The following is a 25,560-nucleotide window of genomic DNA, read 5'->3' as shown; positions in this document are numbered from 1 at the left end:
ACTTCCCTTATCTGCTGCCTTGTTGGGTTGGTCCTGTGCAGTCCATGTATTGCTTAGCCCCATCTGGCAATTGTTTGAGTCCCCGGAGCTATTTTTGGAGGTTACCTCATCCAGTTTTTGAGGTTCAGTCTTCTGAACATGTCTTTGAGCACTACGGGATCTCCGGTGACCTTCTGTATAGAACCTTTTCTGGTCATCGTGAGGTCTATGATGACCCGGAACGTTTAGAGTACAACTTTTCCCATGGGGGGAGAACCTCCGTAATACGTGTGGCTCCCGTTCAAAGTCGGTCATGGTAAAATGAGTAAGTGTGGGGTGCTGTAGGGCATCAGGGATAAGAGCGATAGAAGACGATCTTATGGGACCTTTCCTCGGACTCGGCAGAGGAGTGTCATCGATGAAACTGACCACTTCTTCTCGGCTAAAGCACTTAAAGTCGTCTTTGTAGAGTTCTTCCAGGGTGAAGTGTTTGAGCGAAATGAGGCTCTCAGAGGCTTTTCGGCACTTTCGATAGGGCAGGCTGGCATCCTCATGGTACATTATCAGACTACTGCGTCTTTCGCGCCTCGGCAGGGTAAAGAACGAGATGGCAGCGATGTCTTCTGCGGATCCCCAGCCGTGAAGGAACGCTGGTATCTGACCCGTGGTAAAAATATCCGTTTCGTCATGGGAATAGCGTCTCGTTGCAGGGACCTAGGGTGAATACGGCAGGAGACGTTAAAGTATGGCGTAAGGTCACATGGTTGGGACAAGTAGTCTTTACTTTTGATCAATGTAAAAAAATAAATAAAAAGGAAACAAGCGATCTTCAAAAAACATCATGGCTTGGTCTCAATGGCAATGAATATTTCTGGATTGGTATCGGGGGTGATTCACTGACAAACGACTAACATGAGCATCGTCCGTTATCATGTGATACATACTAATAATTCTAAAGACTTGTAGATTTGTCTTTATATGTTCTGTATGATCCTGTCCTATGTCCCCTGATGAACCCTTCTAGGGAGAAACACGTCGGGGTATGATTCTGAAATAACAAATTATTTTTTAAAGGTCACAATTGTCCACTTTGGGGTTAGTATTTGACTTATTTTATCACTAACACCCCCATAGTGTATCTGGTCACAAACAAATTGTGGCACTATTGGTTTAAATGTTAACTTTCTGGCAGAATGTTGTCTTTCTTGAGGATGGAAACAGATGAGAATGGAACATATAGCTTGACACACCCTGTGGGCATTCACAACAGCACAGAGTATTTCAGGACATGACATGATTATGTTTATAAAGTGGGAATCTGAAGCCTGGATAGCCATAGTAGGGTCATTACTCTAGAGGGGGCAGATGTAGTAGCCATAGCAGGGTCACTACTGTAGAGATGTTTATTGGTGCACCTCACTTCTGTCCAATTTTGGACTTTGGCATTTATTTTGTTGGAGCATGGATGTGTTTTATATATATATATATTTTTTCATTATGTTGTGTCATCTACTTAAGTTTGTATGTTCTGTATGATCCGGGCCTATGCCCCCCTGATGAACTCTTCTAGGGAGAAACACGTCGGGATATGATTCTGAAATTACAGAAATTATTTTTAAGGGTCACAATTGTCCACTTGGGATCAGCATTTGACATTTTGTTGTACTAAAACCCCCAGAGCGTATCTGGTCACAAACAAATTGTGGCACTATTGGTTAACATTTTCCTTTTCTGGACGAATTTTGTCTTTCTTGAGGATTTTTGTTTTGTTTATCTACTTTTAGATGTATAAATTAAAGGTTAGGTTTTAGATTAATTTTATTCCCGTGATAGTGTCATTGTTATAAAGCAGTTTGGTGGTCCCCAAACTGTGGCCCTCCAGCTGTTGAAAAACTACAACTCCCAGCATGCCCGGAGTTGTAGTTTTTCAACAGCTGGAGGGCCACAGTTTGGGGACCACCAAATGCAAATGTGTCATACTTCATCACCATCATGCACCATTTTAGTACTGTCATCCTCATATATGGGACAGTGGCCAAAAAAAATGTATAAAAAAAAGTCCCCTCCGTCTGGAAAATAAGTGTAAAAATTTAATTTGATTGGACAAACTTTAGTCGTTTTTTTAGTTTAACATCTGGTACAATGGTTCATGACCCCCCCCCCCCCCCCCCCCCCAAAAAAAAAAAAAAAAAATCTTGAAATGTCAGTATAACATTTTGTTCATGATATTGCACAAAAATAGAGCCTTAACCAGTCGGAGAAGAACAGCTGTGTGAACGTAGCCTTAGGCCGCGTTCACGTGATGGAAATTCCACACGGAATTCCGCATGGACTTTTTGTGCAAAATTCAGGAAAAATGTATTGCCCGTTTACTTAATGGGATTTCGTAAGGAGAATTTCTGCTGCGGAATGTTTGATGCGGAAATCCAGCTTTCCGCGCTCCGGAAAGTCTGGTCGTCTACTTTTTCCGGACTTCGGCTGCGGAATCCCATTGAAGTCAATGGAGATTAAATTTGTGTGGAATTGGTGCGGAAATACCGCAAGTTGTGTTGATTCCATCTTTTTAACTGTGCTGCTGAATCATGCAGAAAGCATCCGGATTCCGCAGCATGAATCCCGCATCAATTCTGCCTCAATTACGCAAATGTGGAAAAAGATGCGGAATTCTGCAAAAAGAAATGCAGACATGTGGAATTTCCACCGTGTGAACGCAGCCTTAGGCCTGGTTCACATGACGGAAAATCTGTCTATCTGCATGAATTCTGCATCTGCGTTGGTTCGGTGCAGAATTTTGCAGTTTTTAAACACATGCGGAATCGGTGCAGAATTTGTGCAGAGTCCGTGTAGAAATTTCCACACGGATTCCGCATCTCAGTAAAAAGCTAAATTATATTTAATTAATCGGTGATAGTTTGTGCGGATTCCATGCCGAATCTGCATCCAGAAAGTCAGCTCCATTAACTTCAATGGGATTCCGCAGCCGAAGTCCAGAAAAATATAAGACCAGACTTATATTTTTCCGGACCATGGAAAACAGAATTTTAGCAGTGGAATTCCGCATGTGGAAATTCTGCTGTGTGAATGACAGAGCGGCCTGAATGGGACAGCGGAATCCCATTGAAGTGTATCGGCTATAAATTCATGCAGAATTCTGTGCATAAATTCTGCCGTGTGAACATAACCTTACTGCTAAAAGTTCCCTTAAAATGAGCTCAATGCTGATGTGAACCCGGCCTTATAATACTGATGTAGGTATAATGTCCATTTATTTGTTTTTGTATTTTTCTGTTTAAATGTATTCACACACTAGAATATCCAGAGCTGTTTTCTATTCTCCCTGGATAGGGAATGGTTAATGCTCTGAACAAATGAGAACTCCGGTGTGTCTATTTTAATCCAGACTTCTCCTGCATTCAGGGCTGTTGATTGACATGCTGCTGGTTATTCAGTGCAATAACACTTTGTGCAATAATGCTGCTAAGTCTGCTCGAGCATTTACCTTATACTTATCTTGTTGTTTTATCTGGGTTTTTACCCATGGTTACATAGTATGCTCCTTAGATTTTAGTCTGTGTTACATTAGTTGTTTTTTTTTGATAGTATGTCCTTTCTGCTAAGTAGCTGTTCACACTGTGTGTCCTCTTGCATTTTTTTTGTGCTTTGTAACAATACATCCCTGTTACCTTTTTATGAGGACTCTGGGGAATTAAGATTTAGTACAAGAGATCTCCTTGCTCCTTGCTCCAGAGTTTTAGTATCAAGACATTCCTGTGTCTACTGGAGGTTTCTGAGGGATTGAGTTTATTCCTGTTTGTTCCTGGAGTCTATTCTGACTCATCCATTTCCCAGTCTGTGTCTGGACCTAATGGGTTTGTTAGTTATGTGTCCAGTGTGAAAAGTGTTCTATATTTATATCCTGTTTGATTGATCTAATCTTTGTCCTTTGCACTTGTATCTGTTTGTGAACAGTATCCTATATTCCTGATCAGTTTGCCTGTTTATATTCTGCCCTGTTAGTATTTATATCCTGTCTGGTATATCTGGTTGTCTAATAGTTTTCCGTTTCTGTTTCTAGCCTGTGACCGACTATGTATATTATGTGTTTTTAGGCCACTGCACTTTAGTGCAGGGAGGGACCGGTGCCCAGTTTTGGACCCATCGGTTAGGATGGATGGGCAAGTAGGTAGGGAGAGTGTTTTTAGGGTCAGTTTAGGGCTCACTCTCCCTGTCTCCCCAGTCAGCCCTGACAGTAGGACTGTATAGAAAAATTTATATGTGTATATTTTTTAACCAAGGCAAAATGATGACAATTTAGGAACAAATATAATGGATAGACCAATGCAACATCAAACGATGACTTTGCTCCATGTTAATGCTTGTACTAAATAAAATAATAAATGCAATTTAAACATTTTTCAATTTCCTTCTCTTACTCATCAATATTTCATGGCGACAGTAGTTACATTCGTTTCTTTCATAGTTACCATTTGAATGGTAACTAAGTCTCTATAAATTGTAGTTAAATAACACAAGCCAGATGTAAAATGAAGAGACAATGGCACATCAATGCATGCAAATCCAAAGAAAAAAAGGCGTACATGTTGAATTAATATATTGAAGCTTAATAATCCTGAAGGTAAAAAATAATAAATTTAGGTTAATGTTTCCACCACCAGCGAGAGTTCACAAGCCCCCGGAGAAAGATTCTGCAGTAGACGGGGATGAGGTACAAGAGATGGATGGGTTTGGGTTTGGTTGCACTTGAAGCAGCCCCTCTGTAAATCAACAACTAAAATGAAATAGTAAAGATCAAGGACAAGAAATCATAGACCCATCCGAAATTTAGAAAGCAGACGTTGCCGCAGATTGACAAACATGTCCAAAAACAAAAAAAAAAAAAACAATTGAACAAGACACTGGGGCAGCAAAAGTGCAAACAAACGCTCCATAAAATGTAATTCCCTTGCTGAAATAAAGCAAAAATAAAAAAATACAAAAATAATATTACAAAAAAAGTTGTTTTAATCAAATCAGTGAATAACAAAAGGAAATAACTAGAATTCTGAAAAAATAAAAAAAATATTACGTGCAAATTGTTAAATCCCTCTGTGCTGCCATTCTTCATTTTGCCCAGCATTATAATCATGTATACTAAAAATAACAACAAGAACACAATAGTGAGACATAGTAAGAATTCCAGATCGAATGCAACATGAAAATTCAAGCAGATTCTGACAAGTTGAAGTAAAAAAATATATTCGTGTAAAATCTCCCTTTGGGATAAATCGATAGAATCCCGGATTAGTCTTTGGATTTACTGTTTTCATTATGCATTCAAATCCTTAAAGAAAAACTCCAGGAAAAACTAATACACTGTGTTATGCCTTGTCTAGGTCCTCAGGGGCGGAGCATGATATGAAAAGTCGGGTACCGCCCCTTCAGCCCCTTTCCTAGGCATAAAGCACAGGGGGTCAGTTTTTCCTGGAGTATTCCTTTAAATACTTGTTGGGCAAGATTTAAGGGCAAGTCACAAAGGTCTAGTTGTGGGGTATCAGTTATTTGTACTGGCGGGGGGGGGGGGTTACTTAATGGCTAATTGTGGATATTTTATATGGCTAAGCCACAAAGATGGATGATGGGGTCTTTCAACCCTTTCACTTATTATCACATTTTGTTATGTTGCTCCTCACATAATGACGGTGACAACATAATTGTAGAATATTTAGCAAATTTATCAAAGAGGAAAAACTAAAATTTGTCATTAACATAAATATTCAAACCAGGCACTGCCCATCACCTGCCCAATACCATCCCTACAGTGATCATGGTGGGCGCAGCATCATGTCTGGGGGAAACCAGGTACTGCCCATCACCTGCCCAATACCATCCCTACAGTGATCATGGTGGGGGCAGCATCATGTCTGGGGGAAACCAGTTACTGCCCATCACCTGCCCAATACCATCCCTACAGTGATCATGGTGGGGGCAGCATCATGTCTGGGGGAAACCAGGTACTGCCCATCACCTGCCCAATACCATCCCTACAGTGATCATGGTGGGGGCAGCATCATGTCTGGGGGAAACCAGGTACTGCCCATCACCTGCCCAATACCATCCCTACAGTGATCATGGTGGGGGCAGCATCATGTCTGGAGGAAACCAGGTACTGCCCATCACCTGCCCAATACTATCCCTACAGTGATCATGGTGGGGGCAGCATCATGTCTGGAGGAAACCAGGCACTGCCCATCACCTGCCCAATACCATCCCTACAGTGATCATGGTGGGGGCAGCATCATGTCTGGAGGAAACCAGGCACTGCCCATCACCTGCCCAATACTATCCCTACAGTGATCATGGTGGGGGCAGCATCATGTCTGGAGGAAACCAAGCACTGCCCATCACCTGCCCAATACCATCCCTACAGTGGTCATGGTGGGGGCAGCATCATGTCTGGAGGAAACCAGGCACTGCCCATCACCTGCCCAATACCATCCCTACAGTGATCATGGTGGGAGCAGCATCATGTCTGGGGGAAACCAGGCACTGCCCATCACCTGCCCAATACCATCCCTACAGTGATCATGGTGGGGGCCGCATCATGTCTGGGGGAAACCAGGTACTGCCCATCACCTGCCCAATACCATCCCTACAGTGATCATGGTGGGGGCAGCATCATGTCTGGGGGAAACCAGGCACTGCCCATCACCTGCCCAATACCATCCCTACAGTGATCATGGTGGGGGCAGCATCATGTCTGGGGGAAACCAGGCACTGCCCATCACTTGCCCAATACCATCCCTACAGTGATCATGGTGGGGGCAGCATCATGTCTGGGGGAAACCAGGCACTGCCCATCACCTGCCCAATACCATCCCTACAGTGATCATGGTGGGGGCAGCATCATGTCTGGAGGAAACCAAGCACTGCCCATCACCTGCCCAATACCATCCCTACAGTGATCATGGTGGGGGCAGCATCATGTCTGGGGGAAACCAGGCACTGCCCATCACTTGCCCAATACCATCCCTACTGTGATCATGGTGGGGGCAGCATCATGTCTGGAGGAAACCAGGCACTGCTCATCACCTGCCCAATACCATCCCTACAGTGATCATGGTGGGGGCAGCATCATGTCTGGAGGAAACCAGGCACTGCCCATCACCTGCCCAATACCATCCCTACAGTGATCATGGTGGGGGCAGCATCATGTCTAGGGAAAACAAGGCACTGCCCATCACCTGCCTAATACCATCTCTACAGTGATCATGGTGGGGGCAGCATCATGTCTGGGGGAAACCAGGTACTGCCCATCACCTGCCCAATACCATCCCTACAGTCATCATGGTGGGGGCAGCATCATGTCTGGAGGAAACCAGGTATTGCCCATCACCTGCCCAATACCATCCCTACAGTGATCATGGTGGGGGCAGCATCATGTCTGGGGTAAACAGGGTACTGCCCATCACCTGCCCAATACCCTCCCTACAGTGATCATGGTGGGGGCAGCATCATGTCTGGAGGAAACCAAGCACTGCCCATCACCTGCCCAATACCATCCCTACAGTGATCATGGTGGGGGCAGCGTAATGTCTGGAGGAAACCAGGCACTGTCCATCACCTGCCCAATACCATCCCTACAGTGATCATGGTGAGGGCAGCATCATGTCTGGAGGAGACCAGGCACTGCCCATCACCTGCCCAATACCATCCCTACAGTGATCATGGTGGGGGCAGCGTAATGTCTGGAGGAAACCAGGCACTGCCCATCACCTGCCCAATACCATCCCTACAGTGATCATGGTGAGGGCAGCATCATGTCTGGAGGAGACCAGGCACTGCCCATCACCTGCCCAATACCATCCCTACAGTGATCATGGTGGGGGTAGCATCATGTCTGGAGGAGACCAGGCACTGCCCATCACCTGCCCAATACCATTCCTACAGTGATCATGGTGGGGGCAGCATTATGTCTGGAGGAAACCAGACACTGCCCATCACCTGCCCAATACCATCCCTACAGTGATCATGGTGGGGGCAGCATCATGTCTGGGGGAAACCAGGCACTGCCCATCACCTGCGCAATACCATCCCTACAGTGATCATGGTGGGGGCAGCATCATGTCTGGAGGAGACCAGGCACTGTCCATCACCTGCCCAATACCATCCCTACAGTGATCATGGTGGGGGCAGCATCATGTCTGGAGGAAACCAGGCACTGCCCATCACCTGCCCAATACCATCCCTACAGTGATCATGGTGGGGGCAGCATTATGTCTGGAGGAAACCAGGCACTGCCCATCATCTTCCCAATACCATCCCTACAGTGATCATGGTGGGGGCAGTATCTTGTCTGGGGGAAACCAGGCACTGCCCTTCACCTGCCCAAAACCAACCCTACAGTGATCATGGTGGGGGCAGCATCATGTCTGGAGGAAACCAGGCACTGCCCATCACCTGCCCAATACCATCCCTACAGTGATCATGGTGGGGGCAGCATCATGTCTGGAGGAAACCAGGTACTGCCCATCATCTGCCCAATATCATCCCTACAGTGATCATGGTGGGGGCAGCATCATGTCTGGGGGAAACCAGGTACTGCCCATCACCTGCCCAATACCATCCCTACTGTGATCATGGTGGGGGCAGTATCTTGTCTGGGGGAGACCAGGCACTGCCCTTCACCTGCCCAAAACCATCCCTACAGTGATCATGGTGGGGGCAGCATCATGTCTGGAGGAAACCAGGCACTGCCCATCACCTGCCCAATACAATCCCTACAGTGATCATGGTGGGGGCAGCATCATGTCTGGAGGAAACCAGGCACTGCCCATCACCTGCCCAATACCATCCCTACAGTGATCATGGTGGGGGCAGCATTATGTCTGGAGGAAACCAGGCACTGCCCATCATCTTCCCAATACCATCCCTACAGTGATCATGGTGGGGGCAGTATCTTGTCTGGGGGAGACCAGGCACTGCCCTTCACCTGCCCAAAACCATCCCTACAGTGATTATGTTGGGGGCAGCATCATGTCTGGAGGAAACCAGGCACTGCCCATCACCTGCCCAATACCATCCCTACAGTGATCATGGTGGGGGCAGCATCATGTCTGGAGGAAACCAGGTACTGCCCATCATCTGCCCAATATCATCCCTACAGTGATCATGGTGGGGGCAGCATCATGTCTGGGGGAAACCAGGTACTGCCCATCACCTGCCCAATACCATCCCTACAGTGATCATGGTGGGGGCAGCATCATGTCTGGGGGAAACCAGGCACTGCCCATCACCTGCGCAATACCATCCCTACAGTGATCATGGTGGGGGCAGCATCATGTCTGGAGGAGACCAGGCACTGTCCATCACCTGCCCAATACCATCCCTACAGTGATCATGGTGGGGGCAGCATCATGTCTGGAGGAAACCAGGCACTGCCCATCACCTGCCCAATACCATCCCTACAGTGATCATGGTGGGGGCAGCATTATGTCTGGGGGAAACCAGGTACTGCCCATCACCTGCCCAATACCATCCCTACAGTGATCATGGTGGGGGCAGCATTATGTCTGGAGGAAACCAGGCACTGCCCATCATCTTCCCAATACCATCCCTACAGTGATCATGGTGGGGGCAGTATCTTGTCTGGGGGAAACCAGGCACTGCCCTTCACCTGCCCAAAACCAACCCTACAGTGATCATGGTGGGGGCAGCATCATGTCTGGAGGAAACCAGGCACTGCCCATCACCTGCCCAATACCATCCCTACAGTGATCATGGTGGGGGCAGCATTATGTCTGGAGGAAACCAGGCACTGCCCATCATCTTCCCAATACCATCCCTACAGTGATCATGGTGGGGGCAGTATCTTGTCTGGGGGAAACCAGGCACTGCCCTTCACCTGCCCAAAACCAACCCTACAGTGATCATGGTGGGGGCAGCATCATGTCTGGAGGAAACCAGGCACTGCCCATCACCTGCCCAATACCATCCCTACAGTGATCATGGTGGGGGCAGCATCATGTCTGGAGGAAACCAGGTACTGCCCATCATCTGCCCAATATCATCCCTACAGTGATCATGGTGGGGGCAGCATCATGTCTGGGGGAAACCAGGTACTGCCCATCACCTGCTCAATACCATCCCTACTGTGATCATGGTGGGGGCAGTATCTTGTCTGGGGGAGACCAGGCACTGCCCTTCACCTGCCCAAAACCATCCCTACAGTGATCATGGTGGGGGCAGCATCATGTCTGGAGGAAACCAGGCACTGCCCATCACCTACCCAATACAATCCCTACAGTGATCATGGTGGGGGCAGCATCATGTCTGGAGGAAACCAGGCACTGCCCATCACCTGCCCAATACCATCCCTACAGTGATCATGGTGGGGGCAGCATTATGTCTGGAGGAAACCAGGCACTGCCCATCATCTTCCCAATACCATCCCTACAGTGATCATGGTGGGGGCAGTATCTTGTCTGGGGGAGACCAGGCACTGCCCTTCACCTGCCCAAAACCATCCCTACAGTGATTATGGTGGGGGCAGCATCATGTCTGGAGGAAACCAGGCACTGCCCATCACCTGCCCAATACCATCCCTACAGTGATCATGGTGGGGGCAGCATCATGTCTGGAGGAAATCAGGTACTGCCCATCATCTGCCCAATATCATCCCTACAGTGATCATGGTGGGGGCAGCATCATGTCTGGAGGAAACCAGGCACTGCCCATCACCTGCCCAATACCATCCCTACAGTGATCATGGTGGGGGCAGCATCATGTCTGGGGGAAACCAGGCACTGCCCATCACCTGCCCAATACCATCCCTACAGTGATCATGGTGGGGGCAGCATCATGTCTGGGGGAAACCAGGCACTGCCCATCACCTGCCCAATACCATCCCTACAGTGATCATGGTGGGGGCAGCATCATGTCTGGGGAAAACCAGGCACTGCCCATCACCTGCCCAATACCATCCCTACAGTGATCATGGTGGGGGCAGCATCATGTCTGGGGGAAACCAGGTACTGCCCATCACCTGCCCAATACCATCCCTACAGTGATCATGGTGGGGGCAGAATCATGTCTGGGGGAAACCAGGTACTGCCCATCACCTGCCCAATACCATCCCTACAGTGATCATGGTGGAGGCAGCATCATGTCTGAAGGAAACCAGGCACTGCCCATCACCTGCCCAATACCATCCCTACAGTGATCATTGTGGGGGCAGCATCATGTCTGGGGGAAACCAGGTACTGTCCATCACCTGCCCAATACCATCTCTACAGTGATCATGGTGGGGGCAGCATCATGTCTGGGGGAAACCAGGCACTGTCCATCACCTGCCCAATACCATCTCTACAGTGATCATGGTGGGGGCAGCATCATGTCTGGGGGAAACCAGGCACTGCCCATCACTTGCCCAATACCATCCCTACAGTGATCATGGTGGGGGCAGCATCATGTATAGAGGAAACCAGGCACTGCCCATCACCTGCCCAATACCATCCCTACAGTGATCATGGTGGGGGCAGCATTATGTCTGGGGGAAACCAGGCACTGCCCATCACCTGCCCAATACCATCCCTACAGTCATCATGGTGGGGGCAGCATCATGTCTGGGGGAAACCAGGCACTGCCCATCACTTGCCCAATACCATCCCTACAGTGATCATGGTGGGGGCAGCATCATGTATAGAGGAAACCAGGCTCTGTCCATCACCTCCCAATACCATCCCTACAGTGATCATGGTGGGGGCAGCATCATGTCTGGAGGAAACCAGGCACTGCCCATCATCTTCCCAATACCATCCCTACAGTGATCATTGTGGGGGCAGCATCATGTCTGGGGGAAACCAGGTACTGCCCATCACCTGCCCAATACCATCCCTACAGTGATCATGGTGGGGGCAGCATCATGTCTGGGGGAAACCAAGCACTGCCCATCACCTGCCCAATACCATCCCTACAGTGATCATGGTGGGGGCAGTTTTTCCTCTTTAATAAATTTGCAAAAAAATAAATAAAATTGTGCTGTCACTTTGTCATTATGGGGCATTGAGGGCAGAATGATGGAGAAACACAAGGAGAAAATTGTAAAAAGTTTTTTGGGGGAACTGATGACATTTTAATGATATCGAGGTAAAATTTGCCTTAAAAATTTTAGCTCGACCCATGTTTGGTTAGGTTTATACTGTATATCAATTTATATATCTGGGGTTTATATAATCAGGTTCACAAACAATTATTTGAAAATTTTCTAAATGCAAAAATGAAAAATACAGCAACTTTGCAATATGGTCATGGACACTGTATTATCAATGATTGTATTATCAATTATGTTTATTTTTTGGGATTTTTTTTATGTTAATAGGAATTGACAAGTGTTTTGGTATTTGAACCATTTTTAAAATAGTTGTTAACACTTTATTTCTTTGAGTCCCACTAAGGGGATTGGACATGAAGTTGCCTGATTCCTTGTATAGGACACTGCAGCACTGTATTGGGCCTTGTCACTTATCCTATTTCCATTCACTGAATGTAAGCAGAGATTTTGAAAAACATTAGGAATTGAACCTAATGTTCAGCTGTTGGCTGTCCGGGCATGCTGGGAGTTGAAGTTTTTCAACATCTGGAGGGCCACAGTTTGAGACCACTGTTGTAATATTAGTTTTATGGATATGCAAATGAGGTCAGGTGGTGCAGCGGAGGGCATTGTTAGCGGAGCATATTAAAGGGGTACTCCGCCCCTAGACATCTATCCCCTATCCAAAGGTTTGGGGATAAGATGTCTGTTTGCGTGGGTCCGGCCGCTGGGACCCCCCAGTGATCTCCAGGCCGGCATTCTGAACACAGAAGCTTGGAGCATCCATGTTCATGACTTCACGCCCCCTCTATTCATGTCTATGGAAGGGGTCGTGACGGAATGGAGCGGAGTTGGCTAGACCCCCGCGATCAGACATTTCATCCCCTATCCATTGGATAGTGGATTAGATGTTAAGAGGTGGAATACCCCTTTAAAGGTACTATAATGCTCACGGTAATGGCCCCTGTCAATCAGCAGGTTACGATGCTGTCGGATTTCCTTGGAACATTCCGAACTTGTTGGTGGTGGAGGGTTTGGGATTTATGTGTCTGTTTTGTTTGTGTTCCCACAATAAACCATCAATAAACTTGACATAACTTTATTACTATGAAGGTCCCCATACCTGGAGATAGTGCATTTTATCTTCCTGAGTCTCCTTCACAGGATAAATCTGTGGGATTCCCCTTTCTAATGCCGAAAAGTCATACTTGGTAATGCGCTCCATGGCCATGATATCTCCCCCATAATTGTAGTCATAAGGTCTCTCGTATATGAGGTCAGAGTGAACTCCGCCATCAGGACTGTGATCTGTACAGGGTATAAGAGACAGAGAAGGGGTAATGTAGCTTCCAAGCACCACCCATGAGAACCACCCAAGAGCACCACCAAAGAGCAACACCCATGAGAACCACCCAAGAGCACCACAAAAGAGCAACACCCATGAGAACCACCCAAGAGCACCACCCATGAGAACCACCCAAGAGCACCACCAAAGAGCAACACCCATGAGAACCACCAAAGAGCAACACCCATGGGCACCACAAATGAGAACCACCCAAGAGCACCACAAAAGAGCAACACCCATGAGAACCACCCAAGAGCACCACAAAAGAGCAACACCCATGAGAACCACCCAAGAGCACCACCAAAGAGCAACACCCATGAGAACCACCCAAGAGCACCACCAAAGAGCACCACCAAAGAGTACCACCAAAGAGCACCACCCATGAGAACCACCAAAGAGCAACACCCATGGGCACCACAAATAAGAACCACCCAAGAGCACCACAAAAGAGCAACACCCATGAGAACCACCCATGGGCACCAACAAAGAACAACACCCATGAGAACCACCCAAGAGTACCACCAAAGAGCAACACCCATGAGAACCACCAAAGAGCAACACCCATGGGTACCACAAATGAGAACCACCCAAGAGCACCACCCATGGGCACCAGCAAAGAGCAACACCCATGAGAACCACCCAAGAGCACCACCCATGGGCACCACAAATGAGCAACACCAAATAGAACCACCCATGGCAATACCCATGAGAGCCACCCCAGAGAACCCCCCATGAGAACCACCCATGGGCACCACCAAAAGCACCACCCATGGACACCACAGATGAGCACCACCAAAGAGCACCACCCATGGGCATTACAAATGAGCACCACCCATGAGAACCACCCAAGAGCACCACAAATGAGCACCACCAAAGAGCACCCCCCATGGCAACACCAATGAGAACAACCCATGAGAGCCACCCCAGAGCACCACCCATAGGCCCCACAAATGAGCACCACCAAAGAGCACCACCCATGGGCACCACCAAAGAGCACCACCCATGAGAGCCACCCCAGAGCACCACCCATGAGAATCACCCATAAATACCACCTAAAATAAATCCCCCATGGGCACCACCCACAGGCACCACCCATGAGAACCACTTAAAAGCACCAACCAGGAGCACCACCAATAACTTCCCAGCACCATCCAAGCAGTACATACCCCATAACATATGACGTCAATGTGAAACCCCCCAGGACCTTGGCCCATTATAATATTCATGTCTATTAGGTCTTTCCTCACCTTCGTTTTCGTCGTCATTGGACATGATGGCTATACACTTGTCCCACACGGCCTTCACGTCTGCCCGGTACCGGTCACAGGCCCAGAGGAACATCGGCAGCAGAAGAGCCTGGACTACAGAACACCAGAGGACGCCCAGGACCATCCAGTCATCAGACTTGTCAAACTTCAAGCTGGCGAAACTTACAACCTGTGTATTAGAGAAGACGGATCCGTCAGACTAATACAGGACAGCCAACGGGCATGCTGGGAGTTGTAGTTTTGCTAAATCAGGGGCAATAGAGCAATGTTCTCCAAACTGTGGACCTTCAGATGAAGCACAACTACAACTCTCAGCATGCCCATGCAGCTGTTGGCTGTTCGGGCATGATGGGAGTTTTAGTTTTGCAACAGCTGGAGGCACCCTGGTTGGGAAACACTGCTCAAATCTGTCCAGGCATGCTGGGAGTTATAGTTTAGCAAAATCATGGACAATAAAGCAGTGGCCTCCAAACTGTTAACTTCCAGATGTTGCAAAACTACAACTCCCAACATGCTTGAACAGCCAGTGCACACTGTAAAATGCAGTGTTTCCCCAACCAGGGTGCCTCCAGCTGTTGCAAAACAACAATGCATGAGAGTCGTAGTTTCGCAACCGCTGAAGGCACACTGGTTGGGAAACACTGCTCAAATCTGTTGGCTGTCCGGGCATGCAGGGAGTTGTAGTTTTGCTAAATCATGGACAATAAACAGTGGCCTCCAAACTGTTAACTTTCAGATGTTGCAAAACTACAACACCCAGCATGCCCGGACAGCCGTTCACAGGTTGGGAAACACTTCTCTAATTCTATTTAAAAAAAATTAAAAAGGATAAAAAATAAAAATAGAGAAAAAATTCAAGTTAAGATGTAATACCGAGGTCCACCAGTAGAGGGCAGCATTGGCTTTTTTTTGCCCCAGATCTTCCGTTCTTCAATCCCAACCACAGAAAATCACAAATTCGCTTTGTTATACACAAACAACTACAATCAGGCCACATTTCAGACATAAATCAGAGACAAATACGACATGCGACGACGTGATGGCGACTGATCCGCGGGAAGATACAGACGTCCATTAAAGCGTCTTGTCGGAATCTTGTTCCGTATTGGTTTCAGGGGTAAACAGGAGATCTTCATATTTTATTTAAAGACCCCGAGACTCAGAAAGAGAGAGAGCGAGAGAGCGCGGCGTTCCTGTTCTTCATGTTGCAATCACCTGACTGCTCAACATGACGTGCGGTGAACTCCGGTGACTGCCGCCAAGAAGAAGAAGAGCGGCGCGGTGAAATGGGGATCGGAAAATAGGATGCAAAATACAGGGGAACAAGCAATATGTATGAATATGGGAAATGTCACTAAAGTCATGTATTTCGGCCGTATTTATATAAAACGTGTATTTCGGCCTTTTGATATAAGTGTGGTGATCCAGCACAGCTGTACCAGGTGCTACTCTGAACCCAGTTTGGGTGGTCGTAGACTTGCAAGGTTTTTTGGACACTCAAATGTATTGTTTAAAATGCTGAGGCCTATATCTCTGTTTTTGTTCCATTGCAAACACATTTTCGGTGTTTCTGCGTACTACATGTATGAACTGAGTCTTAAGCAGAGAGATAAGGGTTAAAGGGGCCCTCCGCTGGAAAATAATATTATTTTTTTAAATCAACTGGTGTCAGAAAGTTAAACAGATTTGTAAATTACTTCTATTTAAAAATCTTAATCCTCCCGGTACTTATCAGCTGCTGTATGCTACACAGGAAGTTCTTTTCTTTTTGAATTTCCTTTCTGTCTGACCACAGTGCTCTCTGCTGACACCTCTGTCCATGTCAGGAACTGTCCAGAGCAGGAGAGGTTTGCTATGGGGATTTGCTCCTACTGTCAGCAGAGAGCACTGTGGCCAGACTGGAAAGATCTACCCAACTTCCTGTGGAGCCTAAAGCAGCTGATAAGTACTGGAAGGATTAAGATTTATGAATAGATGTAATTTACAAAACTGTAGAACTTTCTGGCACCAGTTGATTTAAAATAAATAAATACATGTTTTCCACTGGAGTACCCCTTTAAAAAAACTAAAGAAAGAAATGGCCATAACTTGATGTTAGAAGTGGCAGCAATAGTCGTGGCCCATAAATCAGGGTCGATTCTTTTAATGCCCGCACGAATGCGCCAATTACTGCCGCAACCAGACCATGAACCGGACCTAATGAATCGCCTCCAAAACCTACATGGAAATTGGATACAATACTGTATAATTACTGTACAATATCAGTATACATGTGGAGCAGTGTTCCCCAACCAGTGTACCTCCAGCTGTTGCAAAACTACAACTCCCAGCATGCCCGGACAGCCTTCGGCTGTCCGGGCATGCTGGGAGTTGTAGTTTTGCAACAGCTGGAGGCACCCTGGTTGGGAAACACTGTAGTAGACAATAAGGCCAGGTCTCGGGATTTCTGCTGGGTCTCGGGATTTCTGCTGGGAGTGGTAGTTTTGCAACAGCTGGAGGCACCCTGGTTGGGAAACACTGTAGTAGACAATAAGGCCAGGTCTCGGGATTTCTGCTGGGAGTTGTAGTTTTGCAACAGCTGGAGGCACCCTGGTTGGGAAACACTGTAGTAGACAATAAGGCCAGGTCTCGGGATTTCTGCTGGGTCTCGGGATTTCTGCTGGGAGTGGTAGTTTTGCAACAGCTGGAGGCACCCTGGTTGGGAAACACTGTAGTAGACAATAAGGCCAGGTCTCGGGATTTCTGCTGGGAGTTGTAGTTTTGCAACAGCTGGAGGCACCCTGGTTGGGAAACACTGTAGTAGACAATAAGGCCAGGTCTCGGGATTTCTGCTGGGTCTCGGGATTTCTGCTGGGAGTGGTAGTTTTGCAACAGCTGGAGGCACCCTGGTTGGGAAACACTGTAGTAGACAATAAGGCCAGGTCTCGGGATTTCTGCTGGGAGTTGTAGTTTTGCAACAGCTGGAGGCACCCTGGTTGGGAAACACTGTAGTAGACAATAAGGCCAGGTCTCAGGATTTCTGCTGGGAGTTGTAGTTTTGCAACAGCTGAAGGCACCCTGGTTGGGAAACACTATAGCAGACAATAAGGCCAGGTCTCGGGATTTCTGCTGGGTCTCGGGATTTCTGCTGGGAGTTGTAGTTTTGCAACAGCTGGAGGCACCCTGGTTGGGAAACACTGTCGTAGAAAATAAGGCCAGGTCTCGTGGGATTTCGGGACTTCTCTTGTCATCCCTGTACTTGCTTTTTAGCAACTTCTTGTACGCGGCTGCTACATCTTATTCTGAATATTACATTAAAGGGGTATTCCAGGCAAAAACTTATATATATATATATATATATATATATATATATAAATATATATATATATATATATATATATATATATATATATATATAAATCAACTGGCTCCAGAAAGTTAAACAGATTTGTAAATTACTTCTATTAAAAAATCTTAATCCTTTCAGTACTTATGAGCTTCTGAAGTTAAGGTTGTTCTTTTCTGTCTAAGTGCTCTCTGATGACACGTATCTTGGGAAACGCCCAGTTTAGAAGAGGTTTTCTATGGGGATTTTCTTCTAAACTGGGCGGTTCCTGAGACAGGTGTCATCAGAGAGCACTTAGACAGAAAAGAACAACCTTAACTTCAGAAGCTCATAAGTACTGAAAGGATTAAGATTTTTTAATAGAAGTAATTTCCAAATCTGTTTAACTTTCTGGAGCCAGTTGATATATATAAAAAAGTTTTTGCCTGGAATACCACTTTAATCTCTCGTTCAATATTTTTTTTAATAGAAGTAATATACAAATCTGATTAACATTCTGGAGCCATTTGATGTGACAAATATAGTTTTTCACCGGAGTACCCCTTTAAGCGAAGTAGTTTGGCTTTTGCTTGTAGACAGAACTTGGGAATATTAGCAAAAGGTTTGATTGACTTTTGGCTGTAGATTATTCTCACTTTTCATTATTATTGACCACTGGTCTAAGCTTAAAACCTGTTGCAAAACTACAACTCCCAGCAAACACAGCTCTTAACTCTTTACGCCAGTGTTTCCCAACCAGTGTGCCTCCAGCTGTTGCAAAACTACAACTCCCAGCATGCCCAGACTGCTGTTGGCTGTCCGTGTATGCTGGGAATTGTAGTTGTGCAACATACAGGTTGAGAAACACTGATCTAAGCTCAAAACCTGTTGCAAAACTACAACTCCCAGCATGCCCGGACTGCCACAGTTGTAGTTTTGCAACAGGTTTTGAGCTTAGATCAGTGTTTACCAATCAGGGTGCCTCCAGCTGTTGCAAAACTAAAACTCCCAGCATGCCTGAACTGCCTTTGGCAGTCCGGGCATTCTGGGATTTGTCGTTTTACAACAGGTTTTGAGCTTATATCAGCATTTATCAACCTGTGTGTTGCACAACTACAATTCCCAGCATACACGGCAGTCCGGACATGCTGGGAGTTGTAGTTTTGCAACAGCTGGAGGCAACCTGGTTGGGAAACACTGGTCAAAACCTGGTGCAAAACTACAACTCCCAGCATGCTCACAATAAGCATGGCTCTTTACTCTATATGCCAGTGTTTCCCAACAAGCGTGCCTCCAGCTGTTGCAAAACTACAACTCCCAGCATGCCCAGACTGCCGTTGGCTGCCATGTTTCGGGAATTGTAGTTGTGCAACTACCTGCCTTTGGCAGTCCGGACATGCTGGGAGTTGTAGTTTTGCAACAGGATTTGAGCTTAGACCAGTGTTTACCAACCAGGGTGCCTCCAACTGTTGCAAAACTACAACTCCCAGCATGCCTGGACTGCCTTTGGCAGTCCGAGCATGCTGGGATTTGTAGTTTTGCAACAGGTTTTGAGCTTATATCAGCATTTATCAACCTGTGTGTTGCACAACTACAATTCCCAGCATACATGGCAGCCAATGGCTGTCCGGACATGCTGGGAGTTGTAGTTTTGCAACAGCTGGAGGCACGCTTGTTGGGAAACACTGGCATATAGAGTAAAGAGCCATGTTTATTGTGAGCATGCTGGGAGTTGTAGTTTTGCAACAGCTGGAGGCACCCTGGTTGGGAAACACTGCTCAAAACCTGTTGCAAAACTACAAATCCCAGCAAACACAGCTCTTAACTCTTTACGCCAGTGTTTCCCAACCAGGGTGCCTCCAGTTGTTGCAAAAGTACAACTCCCAGCATGCCCAGACTGCCATTGGCTGTCCTTGTATGCTGGGAATTGTAGTTGTGCAACACACAGGTTGAGAAACACTGATCTAAGCTCAAAACCTGCTGCAAAACTACAAATCCCAGCAAACACAGCTCTTAACTCTTAACGCCAGTATTTCCCAACCAGTGTGCCTCCAGCTGTTGCAAAACTACAACTCCCAGCTTGCCCAGACTGCCGTTGGCTGTCCGTGTATGCTGGGAATTGTAGTTGTGCAACACACAGGTAATACACCGACTATAATCCTATGACAATAAATGACACTTATAATAACAGCGGGGGAGACACTGCAGGAGAGACCCCAGGTCACTGAGGGACCCAACCTGACAGGACCTAAGTGTAGCGCAGGATTATGTCCTGTACTGGGACATCACATCATCATCCTTGCAGCGTCTGCGCGATGGGGGGGGGGGGGGGGGGGGGGGTCAAGTTTTTCTGTTATTTTCTATTGAAGAGAAACAAGGACTTTATTGTAAATACATTGGATGTACTACAACCGTGACATATCAGGGACTACAACCCTCATCAAACCAACCTGTCCCCTAATGCCCCCACACAGTGAACATTACAGGGATGATCATATTTCCGCCCCATTAGGGTGATCTGACCCTTATGGCCATTTGGATAGAGAAACGCAGAAGGTTCAGAAATGGAGAATTTCTTTATTGAGAGTGGGTTGTAATACTGAGTGTGGCCACTAGATGGCATTCCCTTTGACGTCCATAGCCGGGCGGCCTCCTAGACGTACGCCTTTTGTTCTAGCGCCATTCTGAGATGATCAGGTGACCGCGCTCTCCACCTGCTTCAGATCTCCATCCGGTTTCTTTTTTCTATTATTTTTCTTGCATTCGGTAGAAATCTTTGTATTAGTGAAGAATCTTTCCTGAGTTTTGAATGAACTTTTCCCCTCACATTTCTTCTTCTTCACATTAATTCTATTTATAGGTTTATAGATCCGGCACAGAAAAGGAGGAGCGGGAGGGGGAGGCTGAGCGCCCGCGAAAGGTGACAATGAATTGTGGGAAAAAGAAGCAGAATGTGATGATTCAGATCGGTTCCCATCAGACCTGACGTTACAGACGTTACAGAGCGCGCTCCCGCGTTGGCGTCTATTGGGGGAATGTGACATATGATCCTTCTCTGCAGTCAGATTATTATGGGATTGTAAAGAGGATTCTCAACATCCAGTGTGAATTGTCTCTAATGACTCTCCTGGGGGGAGGGGGGGGGGGGATATTACTGTCAATCACTGAGCGGAACCGCCTCCTGGACTCCTTACCCTGGAAAAAGAAGTGATCTAGATAAATAAATGACAAATTATACTGAATCCGCTCAGCTCCTCCTGCTCTATAACCTGATACCTGCAGATTGTTCTGTATTGTATATATCATCTGCTCAGCTCCTCCTTCTCTATAACCTGATACCTGCAGATTGTACTGTATTGTATATATCTTCTGCTCAGCTCCTCCTGCTCTATAACCTGATACCTGCAGATTGTACTGTATTGTATATATCATCTGCTCAGCTCCTCCTTCTCTATAACATGATACCTGCAGATTGTATTGTATTGTATATATCATCTGCCCAGCTCCTCCTGCTCTATAACATGATACTTGCAGATTGTACTGTATTGTATATATCATCTGCTCAGCTCCTCCTGCTCTATAACCTGATACCTGCAGATTGTACTGTATTATATATATCATCTGCTCAGCTCCTCCTGCTCTATGTTACCTGCAGATTGTATTGCATTATATATATCATCTGCTCAGCTCCTTCTGCTCTATAACATGATACCTGCAGATTGTACTGTATTGTATAGATCATATGCTCAGCTCCTCCTGCTCTATAACATGATACCTGCAGATTGTACTGTATTGTGTATATATCATCTGCTCAGCTCCTCCTGCTCTATAACATGATACCTGCAGATTGTACTGTATTGTATTTATCATCTGCTCAGCTCCTCCTGCTCTATAACCTGATACCTGCAGATTGTACTGTATTATATATATCATCTGCTCAGCTTCTCCTGCTCTATGTTACCTGCAGATTGTATTGTATTATATATATCATCTGCTCAGCTCCTTCTGCTCTATAACATGAAACCTGCAGATTGTACTGTATTGTATATATCATCTGCTCAGCTCCTCCTGCTCTATAACATGATACCTGCAGATTGTACTGTATTGTGTATATATCATCTGCTCAGCTCCTCCTGCTCTATAACCCGATACCTGCAGATTGTACTGTATTATATATATCATCTGCTCAGCTCCTCCTGCTCTATGTTACCTGCAGATTGTATTGTATTATATATATCATCTGCTCAGCTCCTTCTGCTCTATAACATGATACCTGCAGATTGTACTGTATTGTATATATCATCTGCTCAGCTCCTCCTGCTCTATAACCTGATACCTGCAGATTGTACTGTATTGTATATATCATCTGCTCAGCTCATCCTGCTCTATAACCTGATACCTGCAGATTGTACTGTATTGTATATATCATCTGCTCAGCTCCTCCTGCTCTATAACCTGATACCTGCAGATTGTACTGTATTATATATATCATCTGCTCAGCTCCTCCTGCTCTATGTTACCTGCAGATTGTATTGCATTATATATATCATCTGCTCAGCTCCTTCTGCTCTATAACATGATACCTGCAGATTGTACTGTATTGTATAGATCATATGCTCAGCTCCTCCTGCTCTATAACATGATACCTGCAGATTGTACTGTATTGTGTATATATCATCTGCTCAGCTCCTCCTGCTCTATAACATGATACCTGCAGATTGTACTGTATTGTATATATCATCTGCTCAGCTCCTCCTGCTCTATAACATGATACCTGCAGATTGTACTGTATTGTATATATCATCTGCTCAGCTCCTCCTGCTCTATAACATGATACCTGCAGATTGTACTGTATTGTATATATCATCTGCTCAGCTCCTCCTGCTCTATAACATGATACCTGCAGATTGTACTGTATTGTATATATCATCTGCTCAGCTCCTTCTGCTCTATAACATGATACCTGCACATTGTACTGTATTGTATAAATTATCTGCTTAGCTCCTCCTGCTCTATAACATGTTACCTGCAGATTGTACTGTATTATATATATTATCTGCTCAACTCGTCCTGCTCTATAACATGTTACCTGCAGATTGTACTGTATTGTATATATCATCTGCTCAGCTCCTCCTGCTCTATGTTACCTGCAGATTGTATTGTATTATATATATCATCTGCTCAGCTCCTTCTGCTCTATAACATGATACCTGCAGATTGTACTGTATTGTATATATCATCTGCTCAGCTCCTCCTGCTCTATAACCTGATACCTGCAGATTGTACTGTATTGTATATATAATCTGCTCAGCTCCTCCTGCTCTATAACATGATACCTGCAGATTGTATTGTATTGTATATATCATCTGCCCAGCTCCTCCTGCTCTATAACATGATACTTGCAGATTGTACTGTATTGTATTTATCATCTGCTCAGCTCCTCCTGCTCTATAACCTGATACCTGCAGATTGTACTGTATTATATATATCATCTGCTCAGCTCCTCCTGCTCTATAACCTGATACCTGCAGATTGTACTGTATTATATATATCATCTGCTCAGCTCCTCCTGCTCTATGTTACCTGCAGATTGTATTGTATTATATATATCATCTGCTCAGCTCCTTCTGCTCTATAACATGATACCTGCAGATTGTACTGTATTGTATATATCATCTGCTCAGCTCCTCCTGCTCTATAACATGATACCTGCAGATTGTACTGTATTGTATATATCATCTGCTCAGCTCCTCCTGCTCTATAACATGATACCTGCAGATTGTACTGTATTGTATATATCATCTGCTCAGCTCCTCCTGCTCTATAACATGATACCTGCACATTGTACTGTATTGTATAAATTATCTGCTTAGCTCCTCCTGCTCTATAACATGTTACCTGCAGATTGTACTGTATTATATATATTATCTGCTCAACTCGTCCTGCTCTATAACATGTTACCTGCAGATTGTACTGTATTGTATATATCATCTGCTCAGCTCCTCCTGCTCTATAACATGATACCTGCAGATTGTACTGTATTGTATATATCATCTGCTCAGCTCCTCCTGCTCTATAACATGTTACCTGCAGATTGTCCTGTATTGTATATATCATCTGCTCAGCTCCTCCTGCTCTATAACATGTTACCTGCAGATTGTTCTGTATTGTATATATCATCTGCTCAGCTCCTCCTGCTCTATAACATGATACTTGCAGATTGTACTGTATTGTATATATCATCTGCTCAGCTCCTCTTGCTCTATAACATGTTACCTGCAGATTGTACTGTATTGTATATCTCATCTGCTCAGCTCCTCCTGCTCTATAACATGTTACCTGCAGATTGTACTGTATTGTATATATTATCTGCTCAGCTTCTCCTGCTCTATAACATGTTACCTGCAGATTGTACTGTATTGTATATATAATCTGCTCAGCTCCTCCTGCTCTATAACATGATACCTGCAGATTGTACTGTATTGTATATATCATCTGCTCAGCTCCTCCTGCTCTATAACATGATACCTGCAGATTGTACTGTATTGTATATATCATCTGCTCAGCTCCTCCTGCTCTATAACATGTTACCTGCAGATTGTACTGTATATATATATATATATATATATATATATATATATATATATCATCTGCTCAGCTTCTCCTGCTCTATAACATGAAACCTGCAGATTGTACTGTATTGTATAATCATCTGCTCAGCTCCTCCTGCTCTATAACATGATACCTGCAGATTGTACTGTATTGTATATATCATCTGCTCAGCTCCTCCTGCTCTATAACATGATACCTGCAGATTGTACTGTTTTGTATATATAATCTGCTCAGCTCCTCCTGCTCTATAACATGTTACCTGCAGATTGTACTGCATTGTATATATATCATCTGCTCAGCTCCTCCTGCTCTATAACATGTTACCTGCAGATTGTACTGTATTGTATATATCATCTGCTCAGCTCCTCCTGCTCTATAACATGATACCTGCAGAATGTACTGTACTGTATATATATATATATATATATATATAATCTGCTCAGCTCCTCCTGCTCTATAACATGACACCTGCAGATTGTGCTGTATTGTATATATCATCTGCCGGTCGGGGGATCGGATTCACTCGTCATTTAACAATAGCACTTGGCGACATTAGTGCCGCGCGGTGTAATGCAGCTGATTTAATCAGACAGTTTAGTTGGAGATTAGTAACCCAGAGCCGCGGTCACGAACTGTAAGTAACGTTGCGTAACATTGACAGGTTAATCCGGATTCCTTAAAATCCGCTAAAACCTATTGTGCTGTAATCCGCTGCTGAATGATGTTGGAGGCTGCAGAGTTTACGTGGAAGGAAACGACAAATATTGACTTCAGGTAAGAGGAGGAACAGAGAGGACGGGGACGGACTTTAAAGTCTTCCTTTATTTACGGGGGCAAACTGATATGCCGCTTTTTGTTACGTTTTTGTAGTTTTGCAACAGCTGGAGGCACCCTGGTAGGGAATAAAACATCAACAAAAAATATAAAAACATTCCTATTCTAATACACACTATGGGGAATATTC

At 45.6% G+C, this 25,560-nt stretch overlaps 1 protein-coding gene across 1 annotated transcript in view; it reads right to left on the bottom strand.

Annotated features, from left to right (window-relative positions):
• GPR153 (G protein-coupled receptor 153) overlaps nucleotides 1–25,560 on the bottom strand; it is a 108,669-nt gene that overhangs the window by 704 nt on the left and 82,405 nt on the right. Inside the window, exons 4-6 of the mRNA XM_056543243.1 lie at nucleotides 14,660–14,849; nucleotides 13,191–13,375; nucleotides 1–693 (exon numbers count right to left, since the gene is read on the bottom strand). The exon at nucleotides 1–693 is cut by the window's left edge and continues 704 nt beyond it. Coding sequence (XP_056399218.1) covers nucleotides 1–693; nucleotides 13,191–13,375; nucleotides 14,660–14,849 — 1,068 coding nt within the window. The remainder of the gene's footprint in view (nucleotides 694–13,190; nucleotides 13,376–14,659; nucleotides 14,850–25,560) is intronic.

The sequence above is a fragment of the Hyla sarda genome, chromosome 10 (assembly GCF_029499605.1).
Source record: "Hyla sarda isolate aHylSar1 chromosome 10, aHylSar1.hap1, whole genome shotgun sequence".
Classification (NCBI taxonomy): domain Eukaryota; kingdom Metazoa; phylum Chordata; class Amphibia; order Anura; family Hylidae; genus Hyla; species Hyla sarda.
The sequence above is the reverse complement of the archived record's forward strand: the minus strand, read 5'-3'. Positions and strand labels throughout refer to the sequence as shown.